A 26,328-nucleotide genomic window follows, 5' to 3' on the forward strand; every position below is an offset into this window, starting at 1 on the left:
TTGTACTTTAAGTTTTAGGGTACATGTGCACAACGTGCAGGTTTGTTACATATATATTCATGTGCCATGTTAGTGTGCTGCACCCATTAGCTCATCATTTACATTAGGTATATCGCCTAATGCTCTCCCTCCTCCCTCCCCCCACCCCACAACAGGCCCCAGTGTGTGATGTTCCTCTTCCTGTTTCCATGTGTTCTCATTGTTCAATTCCCACCTATGAGTGAGAACACGCGGCGTTTGGTTTTTTGTCCTTGTGATAGTTTGCTGACAATGATGGTTTCCATCTTCATCCATGTCCCTACAAAGGACATGAACTCATCGATTTTTATGTCTGCATAGTATTCCATGGTGTATATGTGCCACATTTTCTTAATCCAGTCTATCATTGTTGGAGATTTGGATTGGTTCCAAGTCTTCGCTATTGTGAATAGTATCGCAATAAACATACATGTGCATGTGTCTTTATAGCAGCATGATTTATAATCCTTTGGGTATATACCCAGTAATGGGATGGCTGGGTCAAATGGTATTTCTAGTCCTACCTTTAAGTGAACAGGCTAAGGAGTTACAGTGTTGGCTGCAGTGATTGACCCAGACTATCAAGATGAAGTCAGTCCACTACTCCACAACAGAAGTGAGGAAGAGTATGCATGGAATAAAGGAGATCCATTAGGGTGTCTCTTGGAATTATCAAGCACTGTGATTAAGGTCAATGGGAAATTATAACCAATCCGGGTAGGACTACAAATGGTCCAGATCCTTTCCGGGTCGTGACCTGCTGAGGCGCTTGCTAAAGGCAAGGGGAATACAGAATGAATAGTGGAAGAAAGTAGTTATCAATACCAGCTACAACCACCTGACCAGCTGCAGAAATGAGAATGGGAACTATCATAAGTATTTCCTTCTTCTTTTGTTAAAAACATGCTTGTGCATGTATGCACTTGTACTAAGAAAATATCTTCATTTCATTTCCTTTTTCTTTATCAAGTGACATAAGATTTATTGACCTCATATCAGCATTTAAGCATTGTTCACTTTATGTAATAGTATTTGGGTTGGAGATTGGTGTATTTCCAGTTGTAGGAAGGATAGTTGTATTATGTTAGGGGTAATTATGACCTTACTATTGTCTGTATTTTAAGATTATGTATGACCTCAGGAGATGTGTGTGGGTTCAAGTTGACAAGGGGTGGGCTTGTGATGGTTAATAGTGAGTGTCAACTTGATTATATTGAAGGATGTAAAGTATTCATCCTGGGTGTGTCTGTGAGGGTGTTGCCAAAAAAGATTAACATTTGAGTCAGTGGGCTAGGAAAGGCAGACCCACCCTTAATCTGTGTGGGCACAATCCAATCAGCTGCCAACCAAGCTAGACTATAAGCAGGCAGAAAAATGTGAAAAGGGTTGGGCCTAGCCTCCCAGCCTATATCTTTCTCCCATGCTGGATGCTTCCTGCCCTCGAACATGGACTCCAAGTTCTTCAGTTTTGGAGCTCTGGCTGGCTCTTTTTGCTCCTCAGCCAGCAGATGACCTATTGTGAGACCTGGTGATTGTGTGAGTTAATACTTAATAAATCTCCTGTATTAGCCAGTGACATCTAGCGGGACATAACTAACAGGATATATATATATATATATATATATATATATATATACACACACACACACACATACCCACACAAGTATGTATACATATGCACACACACATGCATGTGTACACACACACACACACACACACACATTTATAAAGGGGAGTTTATTAACTTACAGGACCATAAGTTACACAATGGGCTGCCTGCAAACTGATGAGAAAGGAGAGCCAGTCTGAGTCCCAAACTGAAGAACATGGGGTCCAGTGTTTGAGGGCAGGAAGCATCCAGCATGGCAGAAAGATGTAGGCTGGGAGACTAGGCCAGTCTCTCCTTTTCACATTTTTCTGCCTGCTTTATATTTGCTGGCAGCAGATTAGATTCTGCCCACCATATTAACGGTGGGTCTGCCTTCCCCAACCCACTGACTCAAATGTTAATCTCTTTTGGCAACACTCTTACAGACACACCCAGGATCAATACTTCGTATCCCCCAATCCTATCAAGTTGACACTCAGTATTAACTATCACACTCCCCTTCATATATATATATATATATATATATATATACACACATATATATATATACACATACATATATATATACATACATATATATATACATACATATATATATACATACATATATATATACATACATATATATATACATACATATATATACATACATATATATATATACATACATATATATATACACATATATATACATACATACATATATATGTGTATATATGTATGTATGTGTATATATATATATGTATGTGTATATATATATATATATATAGTCCTTTAATTCTGTCACTCTAGAGAACCCTGACTAATTCTTCTACACTTCTGATGACCTATTTCTTTTATTTTAGGTCATTTGTTTCCCATGGGTTGCCCACACTCTCTTCTTCCCACTCCCCTATGAAGGACATATAAGCCTAGGGACCTCACTGGGTAAGGGCATGTCCCTGCTTGCACTATCCGTGACACTTTCCTCTTTTACTCTTTAGCAATGAGGGAATGTCATCCTTACCCAGATGCCAGCCACCTGTCTCACATCCAGGACAGAGTCTCCATCTCCCCTCCAGCAAATATGCATGTATGTGGGCATGGTGGCACGCCCCTGTGATCCCAGCTACTCCATAGGCTGAGGTGGGAGAATCGCTTGTGCTTGAGAATTCAAGTTTTCAATGAGCCGTGATCACACCACTGCACTTCACGTTGGGTAACCGAGTGAGACCCTGTGATTTTTCCCCTACATTTTACAGAATTTTTTTTTTTTTTTTGCCTCTTTCTTCCATTAATTTGTGTTTTGTCCGTTCATTTCCTGCAAACCTTTAGAGGGCAAATGAGAAGTTTCCCTTTTTCTCTCTAAATGAGTAAGTTCCTCAAAATTTGGGCCCCTGAATAGGCAGCAGGAGGGTGTGTGCAGGGGCTCCGCCACAGTGATTTGACCACTCCCAGTCAGGCATCAGTAATACTCCCCAGAACCCCAGGCTGAAGCCCACTGATGCTGATGTAGTTTAATCCACTTCCTCTGCTACTGCACCAGGCTGACATGCCTTGGCCCATGTTAAAGGTGTGAGATATAATGGGTGCAAATCTGTGTTCAGTTTTATCCAAATCCAAGGGCTTTCCTACTTTTTCAACTTCCCTGTTTTTCTATTTAATACTTATTGCTCACTCCGTAAGACAGTAGAGATGGCATTCTCCTCTAGTTATCCTCAGGGAGAGCTGGCTGAGGACAATTAGTAACACCTTGGTTGTGAATGTCAACTAGATTTTGTAATTTCATGTCAGATGCAAGATCCTAATAGTAAAATTATTTTATTACAATTGTCTCTCGCTGATAGAAAAAGGGAGTAATTGAAATTACAAAAGTTGGTTTTAAAAGTAAAAAGCAAATTCTAAAAGATGTAGTATCCTAAAGATGTAGTATTTTCCATGAATCACTGGGAAAGTAAAGGATGATAAAAACTTTTTTATTCCCCATAGTGCAGAATTCAACACTGGACAGACTGCAGGAATGGGAGCATTCGGGGAATACAGGAGAGGTCAGCTATTGTTCAACTAAACTGCCTTGGGTTATGGTGGGTGGGATGCAGATGGTGGTGATGGCAGTTGATGTGGACCCACAAAGGAGCCAAATATGATACTTGTGAAGAACCACAGAGTTGAAGGCACTGCTGCCTGGCTTCCTGGGTGGGGCCTGTGCCACTGGGAGTCTCACAGGAAAGTAATGTCGTGAGTAGAGCTTTAGGTGTGTAATCACCAAAGATTTAGTGAAGTCCCTGTGCAAGGAGACCTGAGGTCATGTCACTCAGTCCTAAGTCAAATCCCAACAGCCAAGCAGAGCTTCTGAAACTCATTCTGCCCCTAGAGGAGGTTTATCAGAGACCACTGGTTGGGTCTGGAGTTGTCACAAGCACTGACATGCTGAGCAGAAGGCCGGGCAGGGTCTACACTTGCAGGGGGATCAGTGTGGTTGGAGGTCGATGTGCACGATTCAGACATGTATTCAGGATGCTCTGTGCATCTTTGGGGATTTGGAAGAACATGCTGAGTCCGTGGGAGTTTTATGTTCTTCTAGCCCATCTCCTCTAGCCTGTCTGATAAGTCAGACCTCAGCAAATGCCCTATGGAGGACACGGGCCATGTATAGAGGCTGCTCTGTGCAACTCCTGATGGTCAATCTGATTCTCCGTTCTCAGAAGAGTTCCTCTGCTTGTGCCAAGAGAGAGCCTGTGTCCACATGCAAACTTGGCAGATATGGCAGGAGGACAAAGAGTCAGGCCAGCATCAGCTAAACTAGAAGGGATGCTTTTCACTTTGGAATTTTAGGTCACTTAGTTCTCATTTCTTCTACTGTTCTCTGATGTTATTAATATAAACTTTTGTATTGTTTTCTCTCCAGGTTCTTGCAGTGGTTCTTTAGCCTTTCAACCCTTACATCGTTGCCCCAGAGTGGGAAGATTCCTTTTGAAACTTACTGGTCATTTAGAAATGACAATTTGGGTACCAAATTATCACAAAAAATAAAAGGTTTTGAAATAAGTAAATGTATATATGTATATACATGTATATATATGTGTGTATAAATATGTGTGTGTGCATATATATATATGTATTTTTTTAATCTTATCTTGAGACTGAGTCTAGCTCTGTCACCCAGGCTGGAGTGCAGTGGCGTGATCTGGGCTCACTGCAAGCTCCACCTCCCAGGTTCAAGCCATTCTCTTTCCTCAGCCTCCCGAGTAGCTGGGACTACAGGTGCCCGCCACTGTGCCCGGCTAATTTTTTGTATGTTTAGTAGAGACGGGGTTTCACCATGGTCTCGATCTCCTGACCTCGTGATCCACCCGTCTTGACCTCCCAAAGTGCTGGGATTACAGGCGTGAGCCACCGCGCCCGGCCTGCATGGTGTCACTTAAAATAATTCTTCAGAAATATTTATGAACGAATCATGGGCAAATCAGTTCCATTTCATGAGGTGATATAATCAACACATAGAAGTGTTTGCACCCATAGGACAAAATACCTTTGTTTCTGGTTAAAATAATCAAACCCATCAGAAATGATTGTCTATTCTTGGATGATCCACACCATGGTAAGTGAAGTTAAAACTGTATTCCCCAGGAGAAAAATCAAAAAATAAATAAATAATGAAGGCATGGTATATAGAAAGAATCTGTCACACATACAAAGATAGACAAGTCTTCAGAGGACTTTTCTACACATATTCATGAGTGAGAACACACATCCAACCAAAAATACGTTGATTTCATTTCCACAATCAGCAGTGTGGAGACTAAAGATAGTACAATTAAAATTACATTCTTAAGCCAAAAGTCCAAAAACAAAGAATAGATAGTTTACAGAAAAGAGTTTGTAAAGCACACAATGACAGGTCTACAGAAGGTATTCACAAGTGAGAAAACACATCTAACCAAAATTCTAGGAATTTCAGCATCACAAACACCACTTTGGAGCCAGGAAATGCTGCACAGCCTCCTGTGAGCAGGACACTCACCGGGTCCCTGAACAGTGTGATGGCCCCAAACACAAACCTCAAAGTAAGTTCAGCCTCTCAGTGTGGCAGGAGCAGGTGCGGTGCCAGGGGATGTGTCTCCAGCAGTTGGAGTCAGGTGGGCTCAGGGAGATGACTGGAAAGCCTTTAAGGAAGGAAGAGGCCATGAGGCCTTAGTCATAGGCACAGGCTTCTCTTCTGTGTGAACAGGGCCAGGGTCCTCCAGGACACCTTCCAAAGCCTCCTCTTTCCTCCACACATAGGGCACTGAAGCCCCACCGACCCTCCAGGGTTTGCTGCCACATCATCCCTGGAGCAGACCCTAAGGTTCCCTGCTGTTCTCATGGCTGTAGGGATGCTCAGTCATGTCACTGTAAGGGAACCTTAGTGTGTCCTGTCCTCACCCGCTGCCACTGATGACCTTCATAGCAAGTCTCCATGCCTTTGCCAAGTGACCCCACTCTCACCAACCATCAGGAGGCTGGAAAATGACCTGCACTCCATGATGTTCGGCTTATGAGTAAGTCAGGGCTCAGGGCAGTCTCATGTTTGTGCAGCTCATAATAATATCACACAGGAATCCTATTTTGACTTTCCCTGACTCCTCATTCTCTCTGAGCAGTTACTCACTCTGCTCGTCCACTCTAAGACTTTCTTCTTGTGCAGCTGCTAATGGTGTTTTCATTTGGAGACTGACATGACTGTATTGGTGGAATACTAGATGTGTGCTTGTCACATCCTCACATTTCTAAGAATAAAAGACCCTTCTTTTGAGTGGCATTTATTCTTTTTTTCCTAGTTTCTCAGGATTACATTTCCAGTGATTGATGTGAAAACTTCTTTGCTAAAACACATTCCTAATGCTATAAATTAACTGCATTTTTTTGAATCTCATAAATTGGGATATGTGATGTTTACTTTCAGATCCAAGTACTTTGTAATTTCCCTTTTTGTTGCTTCTTTGCCCCAGACTACATATAGTGGTACTTTACATATTTTCCAAATATTTAGATTCTTTTTGGCAAATTTTTAAAAAATTAAATTTAGAAATTCAGTGGCTTTATTGGTACGAGTTGTTTTTGGTTACACTGATGAATTGTATAGTAGTGAACTCTGGGCTTTAGCTACCCATCACCCGAACAGTGTACCTTGTGCCCAATAGGTAATTTTTCATTCCTCCTCCTTCTCCCACCAACCCCCTTCTGATAACTTTCTGTTTCTGATTTCTAATACAATCCCCTCAGTTATGAATAATTTATTTTTTATGATTTAATCAGCTTGGTTTTTTTGAAATATCTTGTTGCCCAAAATATAATGTATCATTAGCCAATGTTTTGAAAGACCATGGAATCTGCTGTGGTTTGGTGGAGTGTTCTCTAAGTATCAGCCCTGTCCAGGTGGTTGATAGCGTTGTTGAAGTCGTCTGCATCTGCAATGGCCCAAGAGGCCGGGCCGTTTGCACTTCAACCTGGATCTGCTGCAGAGCCCTTTTCTATCCTGAGTCCCACTCACGACTGGCTGACTTTCATGTCACCTGCTGGGCCAAACCTGTATTCCAAGGGGTAGAATATTAGCCTCCAGAAACCAAAGAAGTCCTATTTGTGGCTTCCTTCTTTGAAAGACAAAGACACATATTAACAACACTGGAATAAAATAAATATTCCTGTAATCCTGAACTCTGATTCGCTCCGTCTTTATGTTACACACATTACAAAGGCCTTATTAATGGGGACACCATTTAGTGGCATTTGATGGCAGCTGTAGAGACGAATGCCCAGATTCAAGGTGCAGGGCAATACCAGCCAGGGGAAATCAGCCTCCCAACCACAGCCACAATATGACTAGGCAGCCACAAAGAGTTCCCAAGTAATTTTCTGATCATTGGCCTGGTCGTGGTGCAGTATCTGGACTTGCTCTCTAATGAGGAATATTTAATGTTGTGATGTCCTTGATTCTACTGCACCAACATTCATCTGGTCTGTTTGTCTGTCAGCCACTCACAAGGGCACTCAAGTCAAATTCTCTAAATATATAATTGTCTTCCTTCAAATTCCAGAGAAAAGGTTGATTTTAGATTTGCCTAGCAAATTAAATATTTTAATGCTATTAATAGGATCATTTAAATGGTATCCTTCTCTTAGTCTCTCTGCAAAGGTTAACCTGGGGCAAATTTCATAATAGGTTTTTCTTTATTTTCATTTTCCTCTATAATTTCTGAGTAAGATGACCTACTCTGAGAAAACCTATGAAGTTAGTTTTAACCCAAAACAAAATCATTATTTTGAAATTTAATACCATCACAAGCCAGAGACAAAAGATATTACTCTTGCTTTACGGCTTATTAGGACTGTTAATGACTAGTAAGTATTTGCTTTAATCTTCCACAAGTCAATAGGTTTCTTCCTTTTATTTTGCCTTATGCAAATAATTGTATAATAGTTTTCCTGTTATAACAGATTTGTGTACCTTCTTATTTTCAGTATTAATGTTTGCCTAGGACTGCTAGGATTCCAGAATACAAAAGAAACCATTTTCTAGGTTGAGGATGTTTCTAATTTACTAGGGTAAGACTATTTACTATGAGTAAGATCCAGCTAAATCAGTAGCTAGCAAGAAATTATGCCTTTAGTCCTCTGTTAAACATGATAGTTTTATCCTTGACTGCTCCTGGGAAGTCAGAATTTATTTCATTTTATTACTGATGCTTCATTTTTTTTTGTTTTTTTTTTTTGTTTTTTTTTTTGCTGGTAGATATTTTAGAAGAGTTAATATCTAGAAGTATTCCAACATAAGGGCAACTGGCTCTTCACAGAGCATTTACACTTGGGTGATCCTTAGCTCCTGCCCAAGAATCACCAAGTTATAATGAAGTTCACTGCTGTGATGTGAAGCTGCTGCTTCCAGAAGGGCAGAGTCACTATTTCCAGTTGTCAATGCAGAAGCTGTATTATTATTATTAATTATTAATAGTATTATTATAAGACAAGAAATGAGCACTAAATGCTTTATTCAGCTCTTGTCTGTTTCCTTTTCTGTACTTTTGATTTTTGCTAACAGGAGGTGTAAAGAAGCAGTTAAAAGAAAAATTCAGCTGACTTTAGAACTCAGTTTGATTGATTTGAACCATAATTTTTCTCTAGAGTCTTAAACATTATAAATTATAATTTATATAAATATTTGCTTGATTCTTAAAATTGTTTAACATGAAAAAAACGATGTGAGAACTCGCAAATTCTATTTTCATTTTTTCTACAGGTAAACGATCTTATCTAAGTTACAAGTAAATAAGTTATTGCACTTTATTTTCTTGTTATATTCATTGAAGTTCTTATCTAAGTTACAAGAAATAAGTTATTCCACTTTATTTTCTTGTTATATTCATAGAAGTTCTTATATCAACTGCAGCTTCTACTACAGTTTAAATGGCTAGAATCCCCAATTTAGTCTCTAAAAACGTCTTGGGATCTTCATTTCCCATCTCTCAAGTAAACCAGGTTTTACTATAAGGCCTCAAGGCTAACTTCACATTCAAAGAGTAGAAAAATTATACTAACATCTCAGGCAAGCTATGGTTTTATAGAGTTTTACTTTTGAGGACGGAGACCCCTTTCTTCAAGGGTGTGAATTCGAGGGGAACTTATGAGACACAGAATGGTCAGGGAGAAAACAGACTCATAACTTCACTTTGTGCAGTTGGTGGGTGTGGTGGATTCTCCAGAGATATTAACAAGCACAGAGGAGAAGCCCACCACTTAATCCCACAGCTGTGTGGATAGTTTCATAGGATTTCTGAAAACCTTTTCCAAGAAAAAGTGAAGACCAGAATCGAAACATTTGGAAACAGGTTCAGATGAGACAGATCTAGAACAGGGTCCGAAGATTCAGAAAAGTCTGATATGGAAACAACGCTGTTTCTTTCAATGTTTGGAGAGAGAGATTCTCAGAAGCAGAAGACACACATTCAAGGAGCCTACATTCCCTGTGCTCTCTCCCTGTGTTCCAGAATATTTATCCATGAATCTCTGTTCCAGCGAGGGACAATTTCAGTTAGTGAGACAACGCAGACGGCTTCATTCCCAGGTGCCTGGGAGCCAGGAATCCATTCACAGGACCTGTAGCTTCACAGATGGAAGCTCCATTTGTGGGTGACTTGGTCTTAATTCTCATCTAAGGACAAACTCTCACCTTTAATTTAAAGAAGGTTCATTGATGCTCAGGTAGGGAACAGGCCTCTGTGTGTCTCAGCCTCATCCATAACAGTGTGGGTTTGCACTGTCTGGACTAATACAGTCTGTAGAACAAAGTCTACACGATGTGCAACAGGGATCTATAAATGAGAATGCTGTGTTGTTTATTTCAAAACTGTGGGCTTATTTCTCAATGGCCTGAGTCAAACTCAAATTTTAAAATGTAATTGTTTTAAAAACCACAAAAATAAGAATAGTTTTAACCTTTTAGAAAATACTTAATCTACATATCCAGAAAGCCTGACCCACATCTGCTAGCAGTAGGTAAGACAAGCCCCAGTTTATGAAAACCTTAAACTTAATACTGGTCTCTGTAGCTCTCTGACACAGAAACTCCCCACTGTGCTGCTGTGTGGCATCCCCTAAATGCATATCCCTTCTACAGTGTCCTGCACATTTTGAGAAACAACCCTGGCACCTGATTCTCTGGACTACCACCTGCTGTGAGGAACTTCTTGCTGTAAACCTGTCAAAGCTTCACCCAATAGACTAGGTCACGTGTGCTACTGCCGTCTGTGGTCATCTGTTTTTCCTTGGTCAGCCAACAAATCCCTCAACCCCCCTACAAACAGGATCACAGTGTCCACCCCATAAACACTGATTCCCGGTAATGAACACAAACAATTCCACTTCCAAGACTCCCTTCTCAAGTCATATGAGTAATACAGTTCTTTTCAAGTATATGGATCCCAAACTAACCAATCAGGAAAAGGAGACACAGCCACACTAAACCCTGCCTGTAGAAATCCTCCCTCATTCAGATGACCATGATTCAGATGAGAGACACACAGAGGCCTGCTCCCACCCTGGTTCAAATGTAGGTTGCTCTTCCATCTTGTCTGTGTCCACTGTAGAGTGACCAGCTTTGTCTGCTGCTGTGAAAGCCCTGGTAGGATGCATCAACAGATAAGAGAGGGAGGATTCTGGTTAGAATTATTAATAGTGTTCTTTAAGTCTACAGTTTAAATCAGGTAATTTCAAAGGCTTTTTCTGACTAAAAAAGGATTTGTCCAAGTTTTTACATTTTCCAGATATGTAAGGCGACAAATCATGAGATTTTTGTTAAAAATCCCAGGGGTAGTCTTTTTAATGGTTCATTCATTCTCATAGAAAACAGCAATGCTCTCTTAAATTCAAGCAATCTAAATACTTTGTGAAAATAACATTCTTAAGAATTGGCTTACAGTAAAAGAAAACGGGGCAATTTTTTTACTGTTATTCAGTTTCCTGCAATTCAAATCTTTGCATTAGATAATGGATAAAACTGATTATTGATTTAACACCCTTTCGGAATAATTATTTAAAACTAACAATAAAATGGACCATTTTGTTCTATTTTAGTTAGGCTGTTTATGTCTCCTTCTTCCATTCCTTCAGCTTCAGATGTTTCTGACTTTTTTTCACTACCATGGTTAAGAGTCTGACCTTTTCAACACTAAGAAGCAGATCAGAATTTGCTGACATCATCAGAAAAAAAGTCGGGTACCCAAAATTTGCAACACGTAATAAGAGAAAAGAATAAATAAAATTTTAACAGTGAAATATGAGACTTTTATTTCAATACCTCCTCGTAGCTACTGTTTAATATCATCAGCCCATATTATTGTCATGGAGTTCAACATTTGAAGGTCAATATCATTTTTAATCAAGTATGTTTTCCGATCTTATTAAAAAATGATATTTTGGTAGATTCCCCAGAAGATATTCAGATCAAGCTTTCTTTGCAATCTTACCTACAATGGCACTTATTTGTGCTCTTGGGCAATTAAGTATGACTTTGTGTTAAATTACCCAAGCTTACATCACACTACAAGCTAGTCCTTCATTGTTCCCGGATTATTATTTTTTTTTCAGAAATGTGACTGTCCTGTGAAACTATTTATTGTTGGCACCATTATTCAGGAGCTGTTCAATGGAATGTTAAGCACATCAATGACAAATAAAGAACAGTGTGGTTGTTTTTCTGTTTAATGATCAGTTGAATGGTAGGTTCACATCCCTAAGCTGTGAGCATTTTTACATAAAGTCAAGAAAATATCAGTTACAAGTACAGGTTACCCAGAGATGTAAAACTGTGAATGCAGTTCTTGCTCTTTATACACAGAGAATTTCCTTTGGATCTGTGGACTCATGGCTGTGGCTGCACCACATCCAGGCTGGGGGAGACTCATGTCTCACTCAGAGATCATGAGAACCTGGAAGCCCTGACAGGACCTGATTCCACATGACCAAGGAGACTGTGTGGGAAGAGCTTTTCTAATCATCACTTGAAAAAACATCATGCAAAGTTATTTCTTATTTGTTCTGTATCATTAATCTAGAAGATTCTTCCCTTAAGACAGAGTCCTCTGGGCCAGGCACAATGGCTCACACCTGCAATCCCAGCACCTTAGGGGCCAAGGCAGGCAGATCTCCTGAGGTCAGGAGTTCAAGACAAGCCCAGACCACTTGGTGAATGAAACCCCATCTCTACTAAAAACAAAAACAAAAAAAAAAAAAAAGAAAGAGCCCTCTGGTTAACCTTGTATATGTGAGACGATTATGATGAGATAGATCCCAGACTGAACAACTGGTCACCAGGAATTTTAAATTTGCTGCTGGAGGCACAAAATTTTGTCTGTCTGTCTTTCCTTTTTCTTACCCTGGGCTCTTGGCTCTAAATGTAGAGGCTCACATCATTCTCCCTGTGAGGCGCTTGGACAGAGAGCTCTTATGCTGTTCACTCACCAGGTGCCAGGGCAGGGTAGATTCTAATATTTGAGTTGAACATTCTTGAACAGTTATCCTGGAAACAGTAGATACCAGACAGCCCTTGAACTGGCTCCAGGCCGCATTTTATTTGCAGGCTTTCAGTCCAGCAGTGCTTGTGGGGATGGGCCTGTTTCATACTCTAGATTGACTGGGAGGGAATCAAGCCAGATGGCATTCACCTCCCAGAGATGTATCCTACACACACATTTCCACATTGTCAGGGTTCTGGTGCTTTCTTACAGTCATGCCCTACACAGTGTGTCCCTACAAAAGGTCCGAACTTTCACCTTCAGATCCTTCTTCCGTTGATTGTGGGCAAACTTGGCTGAATCTAGTTCTGTTTTATTCCAAAGGACAATTTATATCACATTGTTCACAGAAGAGACATTCCCCCTGCCCTGTCAACCTTTTCCACACCACTGCACCCACCAGGTGATTTGCATATTGTCCCCTAGGGAAAACCTTCCCTTGTGAGTCTGAGATAAAAGCTCAGCTCTAACCTTGCCTTGACTGATCAGGACTCCTCAGTTCACCTTCTCACCATGAGGCTCCCTGCTCAGCTCCTGGGGCTGCTAATGCTCTGGGTCCCTGGTAAGGACAGAAAGAGATGAGGGAGGACAACTGGGTGGGAGGTGAGCTCTGTGGGCTCCACAGCTTCACATGTTTATTCCAATAATGTGATAGAGGCACATGGTCTATGCTCCAGGGAATGGAATTCATGTTTGTCTTATAAATAATCAGGATTCACCTCCAGGGAACGATGACTCTGATTAAGAACTTGAAGAAAAAGAGTTCCCTTGTGGCTAATAAATAATGGGTCTATTTTAGAAAGTCTACTTTTCATGATATAAATCAGAACTTTAAAAATGTAACTGTAAATTTATATCACAAGAGAAATTATGAAAGTTGCTCATAATGTCTCTATATAAACTTGCACTTCTCTGTTATTATTTCAGGATCCAGTGGGGATATTGTGATGACCCAGGCTCCACTCTCCCTGCCCGTCACCCCTGGAGAGCCGGCCTCCATCTCCTGCAGGTCTAGTCAGAGCCTCTTGGATAGTGATGATGGAAACACCTATTTGTATTGGTACCTGCAGAAGCCAGGGCAGTCTCCACAGCTCCTGATCTATACGCTTTCCTATCGGGCCTCTGGAGTCCCAGACAGGTTCAGTGGCAGTGGGTCAGGCACTGATTTCACACTGAAAATCAGCAGGGTGGAGGCTGAGGATGTTGGAGTTTATTACTGCATGCAACATATTGAGTTTCCTTCCACAGTGGTACAGCCCTGAACAGAAACCTCCCTGCTGTGGTGCCCCAGCTGCTCACATGCACTGCTTGTCTGGGGAGCAGGTCAGCAGCGTCTCTGAGTCTGCAGAAAAGGAGGCTGTTGGAGAATACAGGGCAGGGTTTGCTTCTGAGGACTCTGCCTGGGACGACAGGTGCATGCCACTAAACATGGCTAATTTTTCTATTTTTTTGTAGCGTCGGTGCTTCACCATGTTGCCCAGCCTGTTGTCAAAATCATGGGCTCAAGCCACCCACCTGACTTGGCCTCCCAACATGCTGGCAGTACAGTGTGAGCCATTGCGGCAGGTCAGCACCCCTGTTTATGTTCCTGTCACCTGCCACAGCCTTGACTCTCATAACCAACAGGAAAATGAGGAGGTTCTAGGGCCCTGTGAGTAAAAAACTGGGATGATAGGGAAAGGAGAATGGAATCTCATCTGAATCCTCCTTCCTTGCCTACATTTGTTTAAATTTATTGAGCAAAAGGGCCAGACTACTGATCATTTCTGGCAAAACATGTTGAGTACATTTTAGGGTTTAACAGTTTTGGGTACCTTTCAAAGAAAATATTTGGTTATATGTAAAATTGGTATTTTCCCACTTTTTAAATTCCTACTTCTCCTGTTTGCCATTCTTCTCCACTCCATGAGACAGTAGAGACAGGATTCTTCACTAATTCTCCTCTGGCAGAGCTGGCTGAGGACAATCAGTAAGATCTTGGTTGTGAGTGTCAAATAGATTTTGTAATTTCATAGCAGACGCAAGTTCCTAATACTAAAACTCTTTGATTACAATTACCTCTTGCTGATAGAAAAAGGGAGTTCTTGAAATTTCGAAAGTTGGTTTTAAAAATAAAATGCATATACTGGAAGATGCAGTATACTAAAGATGTAGTATTTTCCAGGGATCACTGAGAAAATACAGGATGAGGTAAACGGTTTTATTTTCCAAAGTTCAGAATTTGAGATTGGGCAGACTGCAGGAATGGGAGCATGAAGAGAACATAAGAGAGATCAGCTATTGTTCAATTACACTGCCCTTGATTATGGTGGGTGGGGATGTGGCTGGTGGTGGTGATGGCAGTTGATGATGTGGATCCAAAAAGGGGCCAAATATGTTACTTGTGAAGAACCACAGAGTTGAAAGCACTGCTGCATGGCTTCCTGGGTGGAGCCCAAGTCTTCGCACTTTCCAAACTTTCTCTCTCCTTTATTACTCACATGAAACTGCCCTCTCTAGTATTATGGTGGAAAAAGCATTCTGCACCAGCTATTTTCATGGGAGTATGGCCAAGGATAATTATTTTTACTACTTATGGATTTTTAAAATCCAGGACAGATATAAATCCCAATACCAAAATAGTTTGATTTGCCTCAGTTGCCTTTTGCTGACTGAAAATAGAGTTCTTCCAATTCCAAAAGTGGGCTTTGAAAATAGACAAAATAATTCAGATGGAGAACATAAAGTTTACATAATGTACCACAGGAACAATGCAGAATTATATGAGATTTTTATTTCCTTCTCAAATTCTTAGAATTTTAAAAATATTTTACTGACATAGCATTTTAAAGAGAAAATTTTTAGTGCTATGTTGTCATAAGAAAATGATTCAAAGAATGAATAAATGCATTATTTTTATATGATACTATTCCTAAAAATAAATCTGAATCCTCTATTTTAGTTGTTAATGCACAGAAAAATTATGCTCAATATATTCCATTGACAATAGTGCTCTAAATTTATATGCTTCCTTAATTTGAGGGCTACAGTCTGATAAATATCTATCTACATTTTGCCATGCAACTTTTAAACCTAACAGAAATGCTTTCGTTAAAAAAGCAACAGTGCTTTCTCTACCATAATGCTAGAGAGGGCAGTTTCGTGTGAGTGGTAAAGGAGAGAGAAAGTTTGGAAAGTGGGAAGATAGCAATTTTGCAATATGACCAAGTGTTATCATGCAGAAAACTATCCCCAAACCAGTCATTTCTAACATGTATTTCACTTGTGTTACCACTAATCTGCATCCATGATCTGATCGTTCTGCCAAATAAATTTACACGAACCCGAGTAATGAGTGATGTCTGTCACATGTGATAACACGGTGTAGAGACACAAAAGACTGAATCAACAGAACAAGATCCTAATGCAGGCTAAGGGTTTAAATAATACTTGAGATGATTTATTTCAAGATAACAGATTCCATAGGAAGTGCAATTAAAATTCCAATGTGTCATTTCTGTTAGGTTTAAAAGTTGCATGGCAAAATGTACATAGATATTTATTAGACCAGAGCTCTCAAATTAAGAAATATGAGACTCTCAATATGTTATTGAAAAATACTAATTAATGCATCATTGACCCTATATTTTATTACATAATTCAGTAAAAGAAAATAAAATGTAAGAAGCAAGAGCACGAGGTAACCAATGCCATCGTCACCTTTAGCCCTCCTGTGATTGACAGCACCTAGTCACCTTGACTTTCTGCTTTTCTGTGAGACAGGAGATAAAATGAAAACCCATTCAAGGTAGTTAGTTATATTTTAGAGAAAGCAAACAAAGGTACCACCTACATGATGCTGATATCCCAAAGGCATATATTCTCAAGTCAAAATAGTGAAAAGTATATGATTCCAACAACTGAAAGGGGAGAGATACAAGGAGAATCAGAGCATGATCAAATTTATTACAAAGAAGCCTCATAATATGGTGAACTAAATGTGACAAGGTTTCTTTGTCTGTTGCCATGGCAGTGCAAAGGCAGGCAGGTGGCCTTGGAGGTGTAGGTGGCTCTGCTCCGTGAGGTCACTCAGGTGGGCAGGAGGCACGAACACCCTGAGAACACAGCCTTCCTCCTTCCTCACAGTAATAACTGTGAGGCCCATCCATCCTCAGAAGCATGAGGTGGGACAGAGTGGAGAGAAAGCTGTTTTCTTCTAAAGACTAAAAACGAAAACAGAAAAAAAAAAAAAAACCTGGAGCTTTCCATCGGTGACAAATGTACTTTTGACTCAATCACACATTTGAGAAGTTTTCCAGTGAGTGGATCTGCTGATAAACCCACATTCGTTGTTTGTTTGTTTTAATCTGAAAATGTGTTTACATGATTCTTGAAAATATTTTTTGACTGTAAACTTACATTTGTAGTAGCCTATTTGAAGTTGTCATTTACTATTTCATAATTGCTGCTAAAAAGTTATTGTTAAAAAAATCTGTGACTCTAACTGTTCTTGTTTGAAATGAATACGTCTTTTTAAGACATTCAGACTCCTTTTAAGCTCCTCATTTGGCCCTCCTTTGTTTCTGATTCAATGTATTGTTTAATTTGTTATTTATGATTAATTAATCTATTAATTAATTTTCACAATCACAGAATCAAATGTCCTATAAGTTGCTATGTCAAAGACCTGCCTGAAGATGGCATACATGCTCCACAATGAACAAAGGACAGCACCATGGTCTCAGGAACACTGGGGAAGTAGGAGAGCTGGTGTCCCATTATCAACAGGGAGCCCTAGAGTTAGAGTCAAATCTTCCCTGTGACCTGGGCACCTGGGAGGAGCCACCTGTGTGCTGAGTTGTGGGAACCTGCCCCATGCCCTGAGACTGGAAGCACGGCCTTGGCTGTGTCCCACCTGCTATGGACTGAATTGTGCTCTCAGATTCATGTTGAAACCCTAATTTTCAGTGTGACTGTAGAAATCAGAACCTCTAAAGATGTAATTGAGGTCATGGCAGGGGGTGTCCCTGATCCAGTAGGATTCATGATTTTGTAGGATCCAGAGACCTCTCCTTTTTCTTCTCTCTCTCTAACCACCTTCCCCTCTATGGAAAGGCTGTGTGAAGACATGGTGAGAAGGTGGCATCTACAAACCAGGAATAAGGTCTCTAGCAGAAAACAAACTCTGCTGAATGTCGATCTGGGATATTCCATGCACCAGAAATGTGAAAATTAAATTCTGTGGTTTATGCCATCCAGTCCCGTGTTACGGTGTGGCAGCGGAAGCTGACACATCCATCTTCCCCACCCTCTGTGAGCAGATCAGCTTCAGGAGGCCCTCGTGGACATGGGGTCCCAGCTTTGCTCCTCTTCCTCCTGTTTTTCCAACTCTCTGGTGAAGAGGGAGGACTCAAGCTTCATCATCAGTTTCTGTGCATTAAACATGAATGTTTCCTTCAAGATGAAGTTTTTAGCCCATTTTGCTTTCTCAGAATTTAATCAAACTGAATGAAGTATTTACTTACAATTAATATTTGGGGATGTTCATATTTGTTCCCCCCTTATATGACAGTTGGGATATTGTGTGGTGCTCATCTCCAGGCCCCTCCCTGTGTTCCAGGAGACAGGGTCACTGTCACCAGCAGAGCCAGTCTGGGAAATAACAGTGTCTAGCCTAGCTCCTTGTGAAATAAGGACTGACAGTGAGCTCCTGCTGGCTCCCACTGCTCCCTGGACACGATGCCTGCCTGGGTCAAGGGGGTGAGTCTGGACAGACGTCACTCTGGCCATCAGTAGCCTAACTACCTTCATGACCTCCCACTGTGAACAGAGTCCCAGAAGCTGCTTGAGCCATGAAAGTTGGACAGAGAAATCCCACATCACTGCAGTCAGAGGGGGGCTGTGAAAAGACCGTGGCGGGGGGGGGGTTTCATACCATGACCACGCAGCACTGAGCCATGGCTGCCACTCTGTCTGATAAGATCCCCCAGGGGAAGATCCACTCACACTGTGCTCTAGAGGTCGTTTTTGTCACCATCTTTGTTCTAGCTCGTTTGGGCCAGTTTCTGTAGTGCATCCTGTTTTGTCCAGATCCTGCTCTGGTCAGCGTTGTCATGACCAGTGTTGTGATCAGTGCCCAGAATACAAGCCCTGATGATCTCCTACCTTATACTCACTGCCTTCTGTGAACCAGATGTTCTGATAAGGGTCCTGTTGGATCCTACTCGAATCAGGTGCCACACAGACCCTCACTGAGGGCTGAGGGCCACAGGCATCTGAAGATAAACAGAGGTCCAGAGAATGATAGCCTGTGACTGTTCTCTGTAAAGACAGCTTCTCCCCAGATGGCTGAGGGCTGTCTTCGGCTGTGTCCTTCTTTCTGAATGATAATGAGGGATAGAGCAGGCCTCTAAGCAAAACCTCAGCAAGGCTTTCCTATGTGTGCTGCTCTAACCTGGACATAGGTGGCACTGGATACACTTAGGGAAGTGAGGATATTTATAGTCACAAGGAAGAGAGAGAAAGGAGGAGAGAGAGAGAAGAGCCTGTGATGTGCGTATAGTACCAACACTGACAGTATGTTCTTTAATGGTTTATTGTAGAGTATGATGCTCAAATGCTCAGGTTCTATTCCATGCAGCCGATACATATACCTTATATAGGAAAAGGGCCTTTGCATATATAAATTAAGGATTATGAAATGGGCAGATTATCCTGTGTTGACCAGGTGGGCCCTAAATGGGCCTGTCTTTATTAAATGTCTGTCTATCTCTCTTATAAGGACATCACGATTGTCCTTATAAGATAGACATAGACAGACATTTTAACAAAGTCTGCAGAAGAGAAGGCAATTTGAAGACAGTGGCAGAGATTGAAGTGATGTGGACTCAAGCCAAAGAAAGTTGAAGCCACCAAAAGCTGGAAGAAGCCAAAAAGTAGACTCCCCGCTGGAGTCCCTGCAGAAGCTTTGATGACAGCCTGCTCTTGACCCCTGAAACTAGTGCTGGACTATAGGAGGAGAATATATTTCTGTTGCTTTAAGCCACGAAAGTTTTAGTAATTTGTTATAGCAGCCCAAGAATTCTAATAAAAATGGGGCTTAGGATAAGTCCAGCCTAAAGGTAGTATGATGATTTGCACTCTCCACCTTCATTTCTCTAATGTTACACATAATTGGTTAGAAGATTTTTATGATGGAAACATTGTACAGGAAGCCACCCAGTATATACAGGGGCATCTGTTAGTTACAGAATAAATATTGACAATTCTTAGTTGAAAATGACATCTGAGGCTGGGCTTGGTGGCTCATGCCTATAATCCCAGCACTTTGGGAGGCCAAGGCGGGCGGATCACAAGGTCAGGAGATTGAGATCATCCTGGCTAACACAATGAAAAATCTGAAAAATACAAAATTTTTCAGAAATTCTGAAAAATACAAAAAATTAGCCAGACATGGTGGCATGTGCCTGTAGTCCAAGCTACTCGGGAGGCTGAGACAGGAGAATCCCTTAAACTCGGGAGGTGGAGGTTGCAGTGAGCCAAGACCACACCACTGCACTCAGGCCTGGGCAAGAGAGCAAGACTCTGCCTCCAAAACAAACAAACAAACAAACAAACAAAAAACCCCACCAAACCAGGACTTTTTGAACTCAGCTCTGGACCAAGTGGACCTAATAGACATCTACAGAACTCTCCATCCCAAATCAACAAAATATACATTCTTCTCAGCAGCACATCACACTTATTCTAAAATTGACCACAAATGCCTTATGTAAATGACGAGTTGATGGGTACAGCAAACCCATATGGCACATGTACACCTATGTAACAAACCTGCAAGTTGTGCACATGTACCCCAGAACTTAAAGTGTAATAATACAAAAAAAATGACATGTGACTAGTAGTATCTTATCTAGAATCTTCATTCTAAGATACTCAAGGACGCATAAAAGGGACCCTAAGTAGTCTTTTCATACATATATATGCACATATATATGCACATATATATGTATGAAAAGCAGTCTTTTCATCAACTAGAGAAACCCTCAGGATAGCCCTTAATACCCTTGGTGATACATTTCAGATGAGTAAACTGTTATCAGAGCCCGTAGTTGAAACTATTCAACAGAGATGGTTTGCCCAAAGATATGTGGTCAGCAATTGTCAGGGCTGAGCTTGGAACCCAGGTCTGCATAACCTTAAATATGTTGCTTCCACATGGCCACGTTTGTTTCGTATACGATTGAATGGCCTTTAAATTCAAAGAAGAGACAAAGCCAGAAGAGTGGTGTGAAATTCTCAACACAAGCTCCCTGCTACCTCTACACCTTACCATGATTACTCCAATTATAAACTCAGGCCCTCATGCAGTTTTGTCTACAAAGCAAAACTTCCTCAAAGTCTTTACAAATACTAAATGTCTTTCTTTCAGATTCGAGGGCAGGAGCACATCTTGCATTGCCCTGAACACTTTGCATCTTTTCTACCATTCTCATCTTTCTGTCCCAGTCCTTCCTTCTCAAATGGTGTCCTGTAAATCTGATTTCTCCCCCAATATGAAAACAAATGAACAAATATTCCCCTACTTTTCTCATATCCAGAGGATACAAGAGTTAATCACATATCCAGAGAGTACGAGAGTTAATCAAAGGATTTATACAAGACTGTTTACACATAACAAGGATTCTGGTGCTAGCCATCTTCACAGTGAAATTTTCTGTGTGTCTTGCTAAAATTGACACTAAAAAATGACAAGATAAAAATATTTGGAAGAACAGAGGGCAACCATGCCCTTAAGGAGGTAAAAGACACCCCTGCCCCTTGCGTTAGTTTCCTACTCCTGCTGTAACAAGTTATCAGAATCTTACTGGCTTCACACAACACAAATTTATTATAATACAGTTCTGGCAGTGAGAAGTCTCACTGATTTATAATCAAGGTATCAGTAGTGCTATATTCTTTCTGGAAGCTCCAGGGGAGAGAACCTGATTCTCAGCTTTTCATCTTCAAAGATAGCCCCATGTTCCGGGCTGCCTGGCCCCTTTCTCCATCACTGAAGCATCCCTCACCATTGTCCCTATTCCTCTCTGACTGTTACCCCCACTCCTCCCTATTATAAAGACCCTTCTGATGACGCTGTCTTTCCTAGATAATTCAGCTGTTTCCTAAATTTTCTGAATATCCCTACGCATGAAAAAAAAAAGAATTGGCAAGTTTTCAGACTATACTTTCCAAGAACAAGGGTTTGTCCACTGTCTTAGGTTGGATCTTTCAGGGACAATGAAGCCCATGCAGGCAGCATATTTACAATGCACAGGAAACACTGGGAGGAAACAAGGCAGTGAGAGAGGAAAGAGAGCAGCGATACCGAAAATGTCCTCAGCGAGAAGCTACCACTGAAGATGAATGGAGATCAAGCCCACGTGGAAACATGGGAAAATGTCTCAGTATTTTCCCACCTAAGAAGGGAGGGAGCTGGGGTATGTATACACCTCCCTGTCCTCACTGATTGAGGGCTTTCCGAGAGGATGCTCATTTCAGGTGCTGTGATAGGCCATCTGTACAGGCAGGGCTGCCTTCTCCAGCTTCAGATAAAGCAGTGAGGAAAAGATATGGCCATGGGGGGTCAGCAGAAGTACAGCAAAGGGAAAAGGGAAAGGGTAGCAAGAGTGACAACTATATTCACCCCCACACACACACACACACACGAAATTGTGTATTGCAATCCAGAACTGCTTCTCTCTGAACCTAAATCTTAGCAAGCAGTTTACCAGTAACTGCCCTTGAAATTCAGGTCCCTGGAAAGCAGCAGGAGGTTGTGTACAGGCTATACCACAGCAGTTTGGCCACCCCTAGTGATGCATGAGTAATGCTCCCTGGACTCCCCAGGCTCTAGTCTTCTCATGTCTGTGTAGTTGATTCCACTTCCCTTGCTGCACAACCAGGCTGGGATGCCTGGGCAGAGGCAGACATGTGAGGTATAGGGGTTCAAATCGGTTTCCAAGTTTTATCCAGATTCAAAGCATTTCTCCATGTACATGAGCGGTGGCTTGACAGGAGATGGAGACTCTCTTTCCTGGATGTGAGGCAAGGAGGCAGGCGTCTGAGTCAGGATGATGTCCCTACTCACTGCTAAAGAAAAAAGTGGCTTTGATGGTGCAGGGCAGGGAAATGCACTGAGTGGTCGCCACCCTCACAGAAGAGAAAGTGTTCACTGACCTGGCCTTTCCCCAGGGCCTCTCCCTCCCATTGCTTTCCAGAAAGCCAGGATTTTTGAGAGCCACACCTGAACACTCACAAACATTATGGTGGGAAAAGCAGATCAGAGCATTAGGCAAGATGCATTACCTTGGTCTTCTTCCTTTGGAGACAATTGATGTGGGGTTCTAGATTGACCCAGAGTTTCAAGTTTATCCTGATTCAGGCTTCAACAGCTGGAGGAAGAAACAGAGATGTTTTTTGAAGTAAACAGATCTAACATTACTAGTCAACCCTTCATACTGATGACCTATGGGAAATAATACCCAAGGGCAGAAAAATGGGCAGAATAAGGGGAGCCCCAAACCAAGACGAAGCTGCTGCCCATTGAGACCCTGGGTATTACAGAGACCTATAGCTCTGGATAATGGAAGATCTGTGAGTGGCACAGGCACTGAGGAATCACAGCATCATTATCGTGCATCTTCAGGGAATTGCTTGTAAATATACTGGTAATTACAAATATTTAAGGTCACTACAAATACTTTGGAGTGTATTAAATATGCTTCTGATAAAGACTGTTTTTCTCACATGAAACAATGGGAACCATGTGACAATCACAGAGGTGTTGTTACTATAGCAAAAGGGATTGTTACTCTCCACATCCCTTTAAGTAACTTGAAGACCTGATAGACCCACCCTCTAAGACTTTATTAGACATCCCTTACGAATGATTATACTCCCCTGTATGCTCCCAATACAACTCTAAAATATATTATTCCATGTAGTCCTTAGGTTTGTATTAAAGTTTGACTTTTTTCCCTCAAAATATCTCTTGTCACAACAGTAGCTCTAGAGAGAAATACATTCCCTCCAGGCAAATCTATGCTGCGCTGGTCTGACCTGGGACCCTGGGGACACTGCCCCTGTGCTGAGTTGCTGAGATGAGCCAGCCCTGCAGCTGTGCTCAGCCTGCCCCATGCCCTGCTGATTTGCATGTTCCAGAACACAGCCCCCTGCCCTGAAGACTTTTTTATGGGCTGGTCGCACCCTGTGCAGGAGTCAGTCTCAGTCAGGACACAGCATGGACATGAGGGTCCCCGCTCAGCTCCTGGGGCTCCTGCTGCTCTGGCTCTCAGGTAAGGAAGGAGAACACTAGGAATTTACACAGTCAGTGTGCTCGGTACTGACTGGAACTTGAGGGAAGTTCTCTGATAACATGATTAATAGTAAGAATATTTGTTTTTATGTTTCCAATCTCAGGTACCAGATGTGACATCCAGATGACCCAGTCTCCATCCTCCCTGTCTGCATCTGTAGGAGACAGAGTCACCATCACTTGCCGGGCAAGTCAGAGCATTAGCAACTATTTGAGTTGGTATCAGCAGAAACCAGGGAAAGCCCCTAAGCTCCTGATCTATTATGCATCCACTTTGCAAAGTGGGGTCCCATCAAGGTTCAGTGGCAGTGGATCTGGGACAGATTTCACTCTCACCATCAGCAGTCTGCAACCTGAAGATTTTGCAACTTATTACTGTCAGCATGGTTACGGTACACATCCCACAGTGTTACAAGTCATAACATAAACCCCCAAGGAAGCAGATGTGTGAGGACGACCCACCCCAGATGCTCCTCCTGGTGCCTCCATCTGCTGAGAGCATTTCTCAAACTCAGTCAGGTTTTGAAAGTCATTGGGAGACTTTTGTAGAGGGGACCAGGGAGGCTCCTCTGAACTCTAAGCCTCTTTTGCCCCCATCCCCAGGAGAAAAGATGTGACAATGTCTGTCCTGATTGAATAAGGAAGAGATACAAGTCCACCTGAGGAGTCTGTGTTATGGGATAATTGGAATTTACACAGCAAAAGAGAAGCTATTCTCGGTATTTCAAGGAGAAATTGTTCAAGTTGAATAAATTAGAGTCTAAACCACAGTCTTTTTGAAGCCTATGGTATGTTATTCATGAAGCAGCCACTAGAGACAGGGGATTCTCAGGTGTTCCTGCAGAAGTCAGAGTGCACCTGCCCCTGGCGGTATATGCTGAGCACCATGTGATGATACTCAGACTTGTCTGGGAAGCCCAGGGCTGGGGTGCGGATTCTCTCAGCTGCCTGCAGCATGTCTCCAGGTGATTCCCCAGTCCACACACAACTCCACATGTTTTACTTCAGATGTCAGAGTACATGAATCCACCACTCTGACTTCCCAGTCTCATGGGAATGCCTCTCATTAAGCAACTTTAAAGAAACCATAGAGAGAAAAGGGGTTTTGGAAAATGTGCGTCCAGAAGTGATAGTAGCAAGGGGGAATTGACAGCTGACAGGTCAGTAAGGTTGCTCTTTCCACAAGGCTCAAAACTTTGCCAGTTACAGATTGTCCCAGAATATACTTGAATGTGCTTTCACGTCTTACCAGCAACTCTGGGTTCATAGCAAGAAAACTTCATTAAGTCATAGATGAAACAGAAAAATCAGGAAACTGTATGAAATACATTATAAGGCTGTGTGTGGTAGCTCATGCCTGTAATTCCCAGCACTTTGAGAGGCTAAGGCAGGAGAATTGCTTCATCCTAGGAGTTTGAGATTGGACTGGGCAACATAGGAAGACTCTGTCTCTAAAAAAACAAAACAAAACAAAAAAACAAAAAGATAAATGGACAGTTATAACAATTGTTTGACAACCTTTTTCCTTGACAAAAAGGAAAACAACAAGAGAAAATTCTAAACATGGATGTAGCATTTTTCCTCTTAATATGAAAGTCCTTTGCTACTCAAAATTACGCAGGATCCAGCAGCACCTCAGCAATACTGAGAGGGTGTCTTGCAAGATACATAGCAGACCCATCTCAAATTACCTGAAAGAGAATCTTCATTTTAACACGGTAACAAGTGATCTATATAAAGCTTAACAAGATGTGTTTTAGGTGATATTTTAGCTAAAGAGATTTATTTTTTTCTCAGTGAGGACATTTAAGAAAATTTCAACGGAGGGTCACATGTTGAAAGCACACCTAGCTTTACTTTCAAGTTGATGCAACATTGCATTTGAAAACATTTTGAAGATTACAAAGGTTGAAAATCATAATTATATGTCCATAGAATTATCAAATAACTTCATGTTTAAATGGAGTAAACATTTTTAGAAACTTTAATAATTACCAAGTGAAAGAATCAATTAAAGTTGTGTGTACCTATGTTACAGATTCTTGGACTTAATTGTATCAGGTCAGCTTGGTTTGGGATGTTGTCTACGCCTGCGACCTGCCATGAGAATCTTCTGCCCTGAGTAGTCAGTGTCCTTCAGGCTTGGCCTCAGATAAATGCAATCCATAGGCTGGAGACAAGCTCGATTCCCTGCAGCCGAACCAACCAGCTGAGCCCTGCCTTGGGATCAGCCAATTGATTATAAAAATGGACATTCAGAAATATGAAAATAAATACTTAGTGTTAATAAGACACTAAGAGTTTAAGTGATTGATTGTCAATAATTATTGTGCAAAAAC

At 41.5% G+C, this 26,328-nt stretch overlaps 1 protein-coding gene across 2 annotated transcripts in view; it reads left to right on the plus strand.

The window, feature by feature from the left end:
- The window catches only part of LOC129143237 (immunoglobulin kappa variable 2-28), a 167,189-nt gene that overhangs the window by 15,083 nt on the left and 125,778 nt on the right, over nucleotides 1-26,328 (plus strand). The window contains exons 1-2 of one of the 2 annotated variants that reach the window (XM_063789651.1): nucleotides 13,132-13,216; nucleotides 13,582-13,894. In XM_063789651.1, coding sequence (XP_063645721.1) covers nucleotides 13,168-13,216; nucleotides 13,582-13,894 — 362 coding nt within the window. In that variant the 5' untranslated portion in view covers nucleotides 13,132-13,167. Of the gene's footprint in view, nucleotides 1-13,131; nucleotides 13,217-13,581; nucleotides 13,895-26,328 lie in introns of those variants that run through there. The other variant, XM_063789652.1, reaches the window with a different exon arrangement.

The sequence above is a fragment of the Pan troglodytes genome, chromosome 12 (genome assembly GCF_028858775.2).
Source record: "Pan troglodytes isolate AG18354 chromosome 12, NHGRI_mPanTro3-v2.0_pri, whole genome shotgun sequence".
NCBI lineage: Eukaryota > Metazoa > Chordata > Mammalia > Primates > Hominidae > Pan > Pan troglodytes.